Here is a 14,145-nt window from a genome sequence, read left to right as displayed (position 1 = left end):
TTAGTATCATTAGCAACCATCTATAACCGATACGTATATCAATTGTCTTGCGCTATTACGACATTGATGAGAGTTTGTTGGGTAGATTTTTACCTTGTGCTACTTCTCAAAGTTCATTGTCTCGACTAGGTTCCACCAAGGGTCTAGTCAATTATTCTTCGTACAATGTTCTCTATGTATATGCGGATTGTTGGCCATTTAGGGTTATGCTAGGTCAAGTCAAGCTGTGTTTGATATGGCTTTTTAGTGCAGATTCAAATTTGTGTGGCAATTAGTTTCAATTGTAATAGCCATTTATGTACCATTGATAATAATTCTACTTTTAAAAACATTACATCTTTCACAAGGAACGCGTCATGAATATTTAATAGAATCAATTGCTTGCATATCCTGAATTTTTCACTTCTGAAAAAAAGTTTGTCATTCGTTCCTACTTGCAAGGTTCAAAATTCTTTGTTCATGATCAAACAAAATTAGCTCTCAGAAGGTAAACAATTGTCCCTCCTAGGAGGAGTGCACTCACAAAATGGGGCCACGTTTGATGCTTAACAATGTATATAACGATGGGTTCACAATCCGCTTTCCAACAAGACATTTATTTGCTATAAAGCTACAACTAGGTTTATCTTCAGTACCTCTTGTTCATTACAGCCCATTCCTGGTGCAAGAAAATCCTAGTAACTGGATAACCAGCAAAAATTTGCATGATGGTATTGGATTTCTCCATTGGAAGAGAGACTTTTGTCCCCCATGCCCACAGAAATCCAGTAGAGTACAACATAGCAGTCAAACTGACCATGAGGCCCACCAAGGGTTACAACATGGATGCTGAGCTGATTGGCCATCCAGCATTGTGAAGGTCTCACAATAAAGAATCCATACATCAAGCAGTAGAATGCCAGAGCAGATTTAGTCCATCATACAATGGAATTGCCCCCTCGTTCTTAGCCTGTCGTATCACAGTAAAGAATGAATTGAGCTACTCTTGTGGAGGAATGATGCCACAGATATCAAGCACTGCCATGAAAGCTTCAGCTCCACGTAGTTTCTTCGTTGATTGCAACATGTCAATGGTGGCAAGTTGGCAGCCTTACAGCACTCACCATTAACTGGCAGCAGATCACTATTTAGTGAATATGAATCTCGCATAAACATTACTAAAATGAGATAACTGAATGACAAACAGAAAATTCAACTGTTTTTGAAATCGATGCAATGATGAGCATTTTCCATACCTTGGTAAAATTGGGGCCTTCGTAATCCCTTGGTTCCATAAGGCAGCTCAATCAAGGCAGATATTATACAGCCTCCAGCACTTAACCAACTCCAAGGGAGTTTCCTTGAAGTTTAAGAAAAGAATTTAGGGAAAGTCCACATAAGGAATCTTAAAAAAGTGTCAGTCTCCAAAAATTCTATATGTGCCGTGCGACCAATTAGATTATTCAAAGTTCGAGCTTGAGCGGATGTATTGAAGTTCACATCGCATCGGAAGAAAGTTCGATCCACAGTGGAGGGCCTCAGTATCTGATCCAGGCAGTTTCGATGCATGGTTGAATATAGAGGGCCTTTCTTAGAGTCACGTACAGCTGCTTGGCACATCTCAACTCGGGCAGAGTGGTAAGGCACATACCGATCCTGTAATAAACTCCATGTTATCATCTTGCTATGGCTACCAAACTTCAAACTGATCAACACACCCAAATACCATTAGACCCATAAAGATTTGTATCTTTATAAAATGAACAAGAGGAAGTGAACTGGCATTGTGATTCTTTTTAGTTCACCCAAAGTGAATTGCTTGGATTGTCATTTAACCTGTGGTGACGATAATAACAGCAGGTTCTGAAAATATTCAAACGTCTTCTCCTGTGAGAACATGAAAAACACGGAATAAGATTTGCAGCAGTAGCAGATATAACTCGAAATAATTAACTCATGCTTGACGCAAAGTGTAGTATGAAAACAAGCAGCTGCATCTCCACTGATGGTTGTTCCAGTTATCACCTGGCTAAGCTTGAAAAGGAAACAGTCCTGTATGTTGGCTTCATCCGTAAAGCTCAGCTGATGCATGCAAGGAGAAGCCTTAAGCTTCTTCAGGAGCCACAATCCAGAATTGAACAGAGTATTTGAGCTGTACAGATAGCCTAGATGAGGGCCTGAGATGGATAAGAACGTATGCATGTACTGTAAAAAAGGCTTCATCGCAGGATCTGCAAATTACAGGGAAAAATTTACCAAGTGTTTTTTCAGGGGCACAAAAATAAGCAGGTTTACAGCATATTACAACAATACATTAGAATTCTTCATCACTCACCGGTTAAAGCTGCTCGGATAATGATATTCCCCATGGAATGTCCAACAAAATTAAGCCTGCAGTTGCCAAAAGCTGCCTTCTTCAAAAAGGAGCCAAATTTGGCCTTCATGAAGGCTGCAACTTCCTCTGCCAGGTTATGACCTAGCTCTCTAAAATCACTTGTCGTTCGGTCCTCATTTATCTCAGACATTAGACATTCTGCACCGGGATCAATCAGCAGCCAATGGTTTCGAACCAATCGTAAATCCAAATGGTGACCCTGCCCAGAAGAAAGTACACTGGTTCTTTAAGGCTACCAGAAAGAGAAATGAAAAACTACACAATGCCCTCAAACCAAGTTATACCCTACCTGGAAACCATGGACAAAAACCACCACACGCAGAACCTTTCCATGACTTTTGGAAGTCTTTGATAATAAGCCCCCAGACTTCTCCAATGAATTCGCTGCGGATCCATTGAGATTATATGATGGTGTGACATCAGAAACTCCTTTCTCACAGGGCACAACATGACTGTCTATATAAAGGATGGGCATTTGAGATGGGCTTTCATATATTTGCATGTCTTGAAGAGACCGACTGTTCATCTATATACAAGAGAGCACAAGGTATCAGTCTATGCCATGCATTTGGAGCAGCAAGGTGTTTTACCCTACTCTTCCAACCAAAGTGTGCTTTGATTTTCTTTATTTGACAAATTTAACGTTACCTTCATCTGATCCAAAGTTTTACGATGCAATTCAGCACGGGACGCTGAAACCACAGATGCCTGCAAATAAATTAAGTTGGTTCACTGGCAAACTAAACGGATCCGGCCCTTTTAAATGAAATAATGCAGTACATTAACAATTTACAAAAGAAAACTTGCAACAGCTACTATCACAGTATATCCTTTATCAAGACACAGCCTCTCAGAGATTGACCATATACCTCTTCATTTGGTTTTTTGGAAAGTGATTTAGTAGCAAGCTGCATATTATGAGAAGCACCTTCACCTTCCTTATCGGTACCGTTTGATAATGATTCCATTTTAGAATGACTAAGCCACATAGACCAGTCAGTGCTCCTCTCATCCGCCCAGACGCTTCTTAAATATTCCCACAACAAGGACCTGTTTGATCTGAAGCAGCAAAGCACCAAAAACTCATCTGATTTTGAAGGAAACACTAAAGTCATAATTTTAGTTTGTACTTTTTAAAACGAGTAAGGAGACAAGGTATCATGCTAGCCCCAGCCTTAATTTTTTCCAAGTAGGCAACAAATTACCATTAGTGTTTTGAAGACATATCCCCCCTTTTTTTTTTTTTTCTACTCAACTGAATGCGCTAGTCCTGCCTAATACAAAAAAAAAATGCTTGAAATAAAACTTTGGTCACCTGTGAAACTTAAGAAAGGCATTCCAAAGAATCGAAAGTTCACTGCCTAATGCTTTGAATGCTTCCAATAACTCCACCTTGGAAATCAAAGATGAAAGAGCATGTTGCCTGCTACCTGTATATTTTTCATTCAGCTGCACAAAAGCACAAGAACCAACACTTCTACAAATTTAAAAAATGCATTGAGCATAAAGCCTGTGCAGGAAGACCCTAAGTATTTAATTCGTATGGTTATTATATATGGTACCTTCAAAGAATCAGCCACGTCCTGACTCCAATTCTGGTCTTTAGGGGGTCTCTTCCTATCCCCATTTGAGCTTGGAGACTGGTCCAGATCATTATCCAAGGAAGTAAGGTTCAAATTCCGTGACATGGAGACTACTACTGTATTCTCCAAGGTTTCAACTGGCACATGCTGTTGAATAGCTGAACCCAATGACTCCAATTCATGCTTTAAAATATCTCGAGATGCAATTAGTGCCTTCCACAATGCAATATCTTTAGCATCAATCTCTAATCCACTTGGATTCTGCAACAAAATGGCACAGTACAATAAGAGATCAGACAACACCACCAACAGAGGACGTGTAAATTACAGCATTTGTGAAAGCAACCTAAAGAAAGATCAACCCCCCAATAATGCACATTCCATTCCATTTTTAATCTGACAAAAAACAGAGGCTCATCACTGGAATCTGGAAAACATACTTAGATCGTTCCTGTATCAGCAGTTAGTATTTACACTGTTTATTCTTGAAGATTTCCAGGGGACTGGGTGCTCTAAAACACTTACACACCTAAAAGGATGAAGGTTTATGGCTGCATAGGAGAAATATATTAAGCCAATTGAAAGGAAGGATCTGCAGCATCCACACAGAAGTATAACCCACACTAGCACACAAGTATGGCTGCTTGAGCCACCAAGCAGAGTGATTTCACTAGTTAGAACACCTTTGACAAAGGCAAGTACTTTGAACCCTTTGTTTGACAAAGGCGAGCAACCCTTTGAAATCGTTTAGAAGCACAAGCTATATAGCCACACACAATATGTGCTATGGTGCAACCAAAGCTACAAAAACAACACATTCTCAACTCCAAGCAAAACCAAACCTACAAAAACAAACATAAAAAAAGAGGTGGCAAACCACAATCCGACAGATGGAAACTGTAACCAGCTATATGTGTTTGCTGTGACCCATATGCACTTCAATATCTGTACATTTCTCCTTTGCCCAGGTCAAAATGTTGCATGACAAATGACAAGGGGAAAGAGGGAGTATAATATTGAGAAGGGAGATTTGGTAGTACCCGTTGGTTTTCCTTCTTTTTAAAAGAGGAAGGTGAAGATAGACAAGGGGAAGGATTAAGGCACGGCAGGGATTGGATTGGGGGGGTTGAGTGTTTCTCATATGTTTGTTTGAAAAGACCCATTGTAAATAAAAATATTCAATTGGAAACTAGCGTCATATCACAAGAATTGTAATGTTCCTTAGTGGAATTAACCAAGAGCTATTGTGGTGATGTCAATGCTGAACTATCTTCTAAGGGAAATCAAATCAAAGCCCAAGGATGCAGCACATGCAGTTTCCCCACTACATGCACATGCATCCCCTCAAGCCATTCCACTGAAAATTATGTTCTAACCATCTAAGCATGCTTTTTGTATATGGGACTGACATCTTGCATCCACACCATGTAACCACCCTATGTATTCTTGGTAGGCCCTGTTTGAATATTGAAACTCTAGAAAAACAACCAAATCTCAAACCAATAGAGCTTGAGTCCAGCCCTACGTGAGGAATCAGGAGGAGTGCCTGCTTCTCCAGTTTTAAATGAGTATGAGAGAAGGTTACATCTCTCTCCTTGTAACCTGGAAAAACGCTTCCAGCCTTCACCCAGCCATTGTGACAGCAGCCTCGTGGTTATACTATCAATAGAACAAATACAGTACGTCGGGGACAATTGCATCCAGTGAGGCTCTGTGCACATCATCACTCATGCCAACATGTGATGCACGTATTACATATTCAGTCACACTTCCACTTAAACAGGGTTATTGAGAGAATAGCTTAGCTCACCTGCCTGTTACATTGGAATCAAAGCTTTCGAGATTCATTTCTGGGCTTGTGAGATTAAGAAGGGTCATCCGATGTATGCTTACAACATGCATATGCAAATTGACCATTACGTCTTCCAAGTCTAGGTCAGAAGATGAGGTAGTGTCCACATTGGGTGGGGCCCCTCCGAAGCACATTGGGTGGGGGCCCTCCGAAGCACTGCTATGCCATCCATGCACATAATGATGCTATTGGAAATGCCCCTGTAGATAAGGAGGAGCAATATTGGGATGGTCAGCCCATACTCTACTCAATATATTTTGATGCATTAACGGGTGCCAAGAGTGCCGCAACACTCAGATTGACGTGTGATATTCAAGGCAAGTGACACGAGTGAGGTAATGGCCACAATCCCACCCAGCTAAGAGGGTTTTTTGGGTCTTGCCTCCTCCTACAAACGATCTATACAAACGTAAGAGGTCCATAAGAGGAGCAGCTCCTCTTACGGACCTCTCTGGATGCCTTTTCATACTCATGCCTTCGTGTTCATATGTCCGCATTTCTCAGAACCATTCATAGTGGAGGCAGATGCTAGTGGCAAAGGCTTGGAGGGCTGTTCTAAGGCAGGAGCATGGTGTAATAGCTTTTGAAAGCAGAAAATTCGATGCCAAAGAGATCACCTACCATGTTTATCATCAGGAAATAGGCTTTCAAAAAGTGGCATCACTACTTGTATGGGAGCAAATTCAAATTTTCCCTTACAATGCCTACTTGTATGGGAGTCAAAACTGATCGTAGAACAATCAAATTTTTCCTTACAAAGCCTGACTTGTTAGCCAAGCAAAAGAGATGGTCGGCTTCAATGCAGTCCTATGATTTCGACATTGAGTGTATAAAGGGGAACGAAATTCCGGTTGTAGATGCCTTGTCCAAGATCTCTCCAAGATGTAGGCTTGTACATTGTCTGTAATTTCTACAATTACCAAGATTGGATACATGGCATTCAAGAAGAGTGCATCCAAGCAGAGCACAAGCAGAATTCAAAGATAGCAGCCATCTTTTCAAAGCTCGTGCCAGGATCATCCTGAATCTAAATGGGTTGATATTGTTCCATAACAAAATTTACTTGGTTCCAAACATACAATATAGGCAGCTGGCAGGGAAATGCATCCTTCCCCCATGGTTGCAGATGCATTGTCCAAGATCTCTCCAAGATGTACGCTTGTACATAGTCATTTCTACAATTTACCAAGATTGGATACATGGCATTCAATCCAAGAAGAGCACAAGCAGAATTCAATTTTAGCAGTCATCTTTTCAAATTTGCAGGAGCCCTCATGCCAGGATCATCCTGAATTTAAATTGTAGGATGGGTTGTGATTGTTCCATAACAAAAATTACTTGGTTCTAGACTTACAATATAGGCAGCTGTGTTGAGGGAAATGCATCCTTCCCCTATGGTTGCAAATTCCTTGTCCAAGATCTTTCCAAGATGTAGGCTTGTACATTGTCTGTAATTTCTACAATTTACCAAGATTGGATACATGGCACTCAAGAAGAGTTCATCCAAGAAGAGCACAAGCAGAATTCAAAGATAGCAGCCATCTTTGCAAATTTGCAGGAGCCCTCATGCCAGGATCATCCTGAATTTAAATCGCATGATGGGTTGTTATTGTTCCATAACAAAATTTACTTGGTTCCAGACTTACAATATACGCAGCTGGTGTTGAGGGAAATGCATCCTTCCCCTATGGCAGAACATACAAGTGTCACAAAAACGTATGAGAGGATAAGGCAGACTTTCGTCTTGGAAGGTATGTGATGTAGTGAAATATGTCGCTTAGCTATGGATTTCATTAGGGGACTGCCTTCTACAGATAGAGGATGGGACAGCGTCTATGTAGTGGTGGACATGCTGACAAAACAAGCCCATTTCATACCTACCAAGACTCAGTCGGTATTCAGCATCACAAGTTGCCTGGCACTTCATTGATCCAATGTTTAAGCATCATAGATTTCCTTAGAAGATTGTCAATGATACAGATCCAAAGTTTAGGGCTCATTTTTGGCATGAATTATTTACAGCAGCAAGTACTTTACTCACCCTAGCAGAGCATACCATCCTGAGACTGATGGTTAGTCTGGAAGGATGAACAAATGGGTACAGAATACACAAGGCATTTTTGCCACGACACCCAAAGATTGTGGGATAAGTGGCTTGCACTTGCTGTTTTACCACAACAGCACTGAGTGCCTGGTTGAGGCAATGTATGACTGGTTTCTCTCCAGCCCATACAAAGCCCACCACCTCCATGCTGTACGCCTACCCCACACAGCCCATAGCCCACTTTGACATCTTGCAACCAGCTACAGCAACTCCTCACAAACATGCACCACATTCAAGGTAAGGAGGTCGAGCAGCAAAGACAGATAGAGATCCTTCGACGTGATTTCCTCACAACCCAGCATGGCCCCTGATCTCCAGAAGGAGGTGGACGACCTGCGACACTGAACAGGGGTTGCACCAATGAGTCTATGGATACACATGGGAGTTGGCCTATCGAGACGAGACCAGAGAGTCACAAGGCATACATCGTATGGACAGACTGCAACCGTTTCAATATAGCCTTAAGGCTCCATCCATTGTACTCATCTATCATGAGGTGAATCATGTCATCAGAGAGGATTTATTTTAGCTCCACGTCTCCTAAGCTTTCGGTAAAACTCAGCTTCTATAGAGATCATTGCTTGCGGATCTCAAAGGAGGGGTTCATCGAATCACGGGGCTACTCCAAAATCCACCTCCCACAATGCACTGAGAATCTCGAATGGGCAATTCATTGTTTCTTCTCACAGGCTAAGGGTTGAGAAAAGATGAGCGAAGGGCATTCCATGTGAGAGACAAATCTGCAATTTATGTGATATGCAAGAGACAATAACAGAGGAGAACTTTGCGTTCAGATGCCTTACGTATCATGAGATCCGTGGAGGACATCAGTAGGGTTGTATACCATGCAACCAGAAAGGAGAGCACAGGAGGGACCGTCAAAGCCCAGTCACAACACGATCACGGATTTTTTCTCCTGTGACTTGAGCCAAGGACAAGGAACCTGACGCAGTAGAGAACCAAAGTGCATGACTCCGCAGACCCAACCCTGGGATTGGACACTCATATGAGGACGACAGACATCTCCTCTCTTTTCGACTTGGAGAGGCAGACTACTGGAGTAACAGTAGCACTTGTCAGACAGCGGGCTACCTCATGGAGACTACAGAGGAGGAGGGAGAGACCTAGACAGGCTGAGCATCAGCAGCCATCCATCATTGATTTTCTTACTCGATGCCAGCCCTCTTCCAGATCCAGAGCCATTGTCAAATGAGCTCATCTTGTCTCTACGCAATTGTCCAGTGGAGTTCGTCCCACAGACTGCATACACAAGTCCAGTCACTCAGAGCAGGTGACCAAGGGCTTCCCCTAGTGGTTGCCTTATTAGAATTTCCTCTCTCCAAGCAACAGCACGATGTATCTATTTTTTCTCATCACAGACATCAGCCTTGGGTATGGGGTGCCTGTTTTGTGACCCCACCCCTCAGCTGTCATTGGATCTGGTTTTTTTCAATCTCATAGACTCTCCAGTCCTTCGTAGACCTTAATAAACTCCCTCTCTCTCTCTCTCTCTCTCTCTCTCTCTCTCTCTCTCTCTCTCTCTCTCCAGTCCTTCGTAGACGTTAATAAACTCTCTCTCTCTCTCTCTCTCTCTCTCTCTCTCTCTCTCTCTCTCTCTCTCTCTCTCTCTCTCTCTCGTATCCCCTCTACCTCTCAGTCAGCCACCCTTCATCACCTCGTCCGGCCTCGCTACTCCTACATACCACTCCCCCGCCCAGATCACGCTGTCCCCACCCTCAGTACAACCTCAGCAGCCCACCTTCGTTCCAACCCCTCTTGAGATCCAGTTCCCCCTCTCAGGCCCCCACCAAATGCTTGGGACTCCCTTTTGGCTGAGATACACAGCATCCAGGCCCGTCAGGCAGAGCTGACACATTACACTCGGGAGCAGGCCCGATACACCCAAGAGCAGGTCCACATTATACGCGAGCAGGGGCACCCTTATCCAAGGGCTCAGACACGACATCACAGCTTCGAGAGGAGCTCGGGACCCTAAGAGTAGCGCCTGGAGGGACCCCGGTCACAGAGATGGAGGCACAGATAGCCACGATACAGTCGGCTATAGCAGAGACGACTAGGTGGGTGGACATGGCAAAACGGGAGCCCGCAAAGGCAACCGTTTCAGCCGCCATACAAGAGCAGCAGCAGAGGGCTTCGAAGGCCCTCAACATCCGGATACGAGGGGTCACGCAAGACAACACCAGCACCACTACGACGCCCATGGAGGAGATGATCACCTTTGTGACCACCACCATGGGGGGCCCCGACCATGGCATAGAGGGAGCATGGCGTGTTGGGAGAGACCCCAACCGAGAGCAGCCCCTAGTCATTCGCTTCAGAAATTCACATGCTCGAGTAGCGACACTCCGACGTCGAGCCGCTCTACGAGAGCATCCCACCCTATCCATGGATGAGGATTTGACACCACTACAGATTGGGGAGCAACAAGTTCTTCTCCAATAGCGGGATGTTGCCCGCAAGGAGGGAAAATGGGCCGTGGTCCGAGATGGTAGGTTGTTGACCAGCACCCGTCGGGCTCCCAACTGTACCCCCTAGGGGGACGGGGCCTATGAGACTCACGTTTTCGAGACCCTAGCCTGCACCATTTGGAACTGTAATGGTACCTTATGGTCAGACCCAGGGAACTTCTCGAAATCTTACACAGGACGAGACATAGTCTTTTACACGAAGACACACCAGAGCCCAGAGCATCCACTACCGATAGTCAGTGGCTACACATGGGATACAGCCTTCAGGGATGAGACGAGGAATACAGGAGGAGTTCGAGGATCGGGTGGGGTCATAGTATTGTACAAGTCTTCCCTCGCTGGAGCCATCTCCATTGAGAGGAAGGATGCACACTCCCAATTCATGTGGATCCGGATCCGACGCACAGCCACTCGTGACCTTTTCATGGCAATATGCTACTTCCCGCCAGACACATCCCACTTCACCAGAGTGGCACGAGAGGAGGGTGAGACATTGCCATATGCACCCTTACATCAGGACATCCCAGACCTTTCAGCCCACGGGGAAGTTCTCCTTGTTGGGGACTTCAATGCCAGAACGAGCACGCACCAGGCACCACTTCTGGACTTCTATCATGCTACCAAACATGGACCTAGATGGAGCAAGTATGACCAGGATCTCATCCGACCGACACGGGCCTGTTACACCATATGGACACGCGCTCCTTAATCTGGGCAGGATGCATGATCTCATCATCTACAACGGGCTTGACCTATGGCCCTCCTCAGGTGGTTGCTTCCCACACAGGGGGGGGGGGCACTAGTGTAGTAGATTACATCATGGGATCCCCTACCTTCACCTCATGTATCACAGAATTCACCGTGGCACCACTCCCTCCAAGAGCTGATCACACATACCTATTCTTCACTATCGCCACCCCACGCTTAGCCACATCACACACACCACATAGGAAGCACGACACCTACCACGACATACACTTTGATCACAGCCTCTCCCCTGCCTACTCTGGACGCCTAAACAGACTCCTAACCTACATCGATCACATACCACTCATAGAGAACCGTGCTGCCCTGATTAGTCGCACACTCCACGAGGCTGCCCTCCAAATCTTTCCCCACACCACACGGTCTACTAGACCACCACCTCTTGGTTCTATACCCTACAACAACTGGTACGATGCGGAGTGCAAGGCTTATCACCAACAACTCCGACTTGAAACCAGATGTCACCTCTCGAACACACCAGACACGGTACGCAAGTACCGACATCTCGTACGTCAAAAGAAGTAGGCATTTCTTTGTCGAAATGAGGAGGAGCTACTGAACATCTTGTACAGCAACAACTCTAAAGATTTTTTGCAGAGATTCCTTGAGCGTAGGTCTCCATCACCCCTCACCGACATGAGAGTTTGGCACATGTATGCACGCCATCTTTATGATGTCCCACACCAGCCTACTCCAGATCACCACTTGCATGTTGTTCACCAGAGGGGGAGTCAAGGATGCGACATTGAAACTGCACAATGGCCAAGCTAAGGATCACGAGGGGCTATGCACTGAGTTTATCGCATATGGGATCGACACGTTAGCCCTGATCCTGGCAAAGCTATTCAATGACGCTATTTGCCTTGGCTTCCCCCGCACTTGGACACTCAACACCATCACCCCCATCCACAAGGCAAGGGATCCCATGGACCCAAGTAACTACAGGACTATCATGATTGGACATGTGATGTCCAAGATCTATGCAATAGTATTGGATGCGTCAGTCAGCCTGTTCGCAGAGATGAGAGGGTAGAGGGTCACGCCGGTTTCATGCGAGACCATGGGACTATGGATCACATACTCACACTCAGGAGTGTCATTGAGGAGGCCAGATCACGGAAGGAGAGGGTATATTGCTGCTTTGTGGATTTCCGCAAAGCCTTTGACACAGTACCTTGAGCTCGTCTCATCACACGCCTACAGACACTGGGATTTGATCAGGAGATCATCTGGGTAGTCATGGCACTTTATGAGAGAGTCTCAGGCCGAGTTCGGACAGGCGCAGGTTGGACAGATGAGATCTTGAGTACCATAGGGGTCAAACAGGGTTGTCCCTTATCACCAACCCTGTTTGGCCTCTACATCGATGAGCTTGAGATTTTCATGGGGGCTTCCGGAGGGACCGGTTGCTCACTTGCCGGGATCATCATCAGGATTCTTCGTTATGTAGATGACGTGGCACTCTTGTCATCCACACCCGAGGGTCTCCAGCAACACCTGGATGCACTGCAGGCTTTTTGTTTATCCCATGATTTGGAGGTCAACCTTGGCAAGACCAAGGTCATGATCTTTAACACCTCTCGAGCAAACCTGCAACGGAAGCAGTTTACTTTCGGTGGGTCACCAATTGAGATCGTATCCTCATACACTTACTTAGGGGTCATCTTCTCCAGCCCGATCTTCACGATGAGACCAACGATGCAAGCCAGACTGAGTAGGGGATACGCCTCACTGGCTCGGCTAGAGAGACAATGTTTCCACTCCCACTTTCAGGACCCTCGAACCAAGGCTCTTCTCCTCGGCTCCTTGGTCCGACCAACCAGTATGTATGGCAGCCCTTGTTGGGAACCTGACATGTCAGAGATAGAGTGGACACGGGTGGAGCGCTTGCAAATCCTCATGCTCTCACGGATGATCCGGGGGAAACCATCTCTACCACATCACATCATTCAGGCCGTGCTTCTCCACTCCAGCTAGATGCAGCCTTTCAAACCATCACATATCTACACCGGGTTAGATCATATGGGGACTGCACATAAGGGAGACAGAGGTTGCAATGGTTGGCTCTCGATTCCTCCATGAGGTTGGCAACAAAGGGAGACGAGCGATGCTGGTATGCATAGACTCACAGATGGTTTGTGAGACTAGGGTTTCACATCGATAGGATACCTCCTTTTCAATACAGTTTAGATGCCTCTCCGGTACTCCCACCCACCATCCCGATCGGGCCACACACCAACCAAGTCATTCGAGAGAATCTCCTACAGCTACACACCTTTAGGACCTAGTTGGAGCCGAGGGAGCTTCCAGTGAAGCTGAGTTTCTACAGAGATTATTATCTTCGTATTTCGGAGGAGGGATTCATCACACCACCGGGATACACTGAGCTTCATATGCCTCACTCACTACGAATCTCCATCGGACAGTTTCAGGTATCATCACACCGCCTCTGCATAGAGAGCGGCAGAGCAGAGGGGATCCCTAGGGAGCATCGCATATGCATATTGTGCGACTGTCAGGAGATTGAGTCGGAGAAGCATTTTATTTTCAGGTGCCCAGTGTACTACGAGATCCGAGGTCGCTACCACTGTCTCTTCAGAGACGGCTCCGGGCTCCTTTTCAGATTCCTCGCCTACCCAAATCAAAGATGCCTCGCGGCCTTCATTCACGAGGGGGTCCGACACAGAGAGTACTTACTCAAGCAACAGGGCTTGGCCACACCATCAGACACCTCTCAGAGCAGGATCACAGAGTTCTTCCCATCGAGTGACATTGATCGTCTAGTCTCTAGCCGCAGACGTGACAGAGACCCTGACCCAACGACCGCAGCACGGCACACGAGACATTGAGGGGACACACAGATCACTCTGGGAGACCTCTCGTCATTGTTTAGACCCGGGATACGTCCCACGAGAGTCACGGTGGCTCTGGTCTTGCGTCGAGCCTCCTCCAGGAGACCAAGACGCACGGGACCCCTT

The 14,145-nt window shown here is 45.7% G+C and overlaps 1 protein-coding gene across 2 annotated transcripts in view; it reads right to left on the bottom strand.

The window, feature by feature from the left end:
• Window positions 1–537: 537 nt before the first annotated feature.
• LOC147883236 (uncharacterized) overlaps window positions 538–14,145 on the bottom strand; it is a 31,687-nt gene continuing 18,079 nt past the window's right edge. For both annotated transcript variants that reach the window (XM_087399614.1, XM_087399615.1), the window contains exons 9-17: window positions 3,937–4,218; window positions 3,690–3,823; window positions 3,244–3,433; window positions 3,023–3,082; window positions 2,664–2,900; window positions 2,315–2,573; window positions 2,005–2,210; window positions 1,816–1,866; window positions 538–1,635 (exon numbers count right to left, since the gene is read on the bottom strand). In XM_087399614.1, the coding sequence (XP_087255740.1) occupies window positions 1,348–1,635; window positions 1,816–1,866; window positions 2,005–2,210; window positions 2,315–2,573; window positions 2,664–2,900; window positions 3,023–3,082; window positions 3,244–3,433; window positions 3,690–3,823; window positions 3,937–4,218 (1,707 nt within the window). In that variant the 3' untranslated portion in view covers window positions 538–1,347. The remainder of the gene's footprint in view (window positions 1,636–1,815; window positions 1,867–2,004; window positions 2,211–2,314; window positions 2,574–2,663; window positions 2,901–3,022; window positions 3,083–3,243; window positions 3,434–3,689; window positions 3,824–3,936; window positions 4,219–14,145) is intronic.

Source organism: Dipteris shenzhenensis, chromosome 28 (assembly GCF_047967505.1).
Source record: "Dipteris shenzhenensis isolate YYH24624 ecotype China chromosome 28, Dip_SZ_1.0, whole genome shotgun sequence".
Classification (NCBI taxonomy): Eukaryota; Viridiplantae; Streptophyta; class Polypodiopsida; order Gleicheniales; family Dipteridaceae; genus Dipteris; species Dipteris shenzhenensis.
The sequence above is the reverse complement of the archived record's forward strand: the minus strand, read 5'-3'. Positions and strand labels throughout refer to the sequence as shown.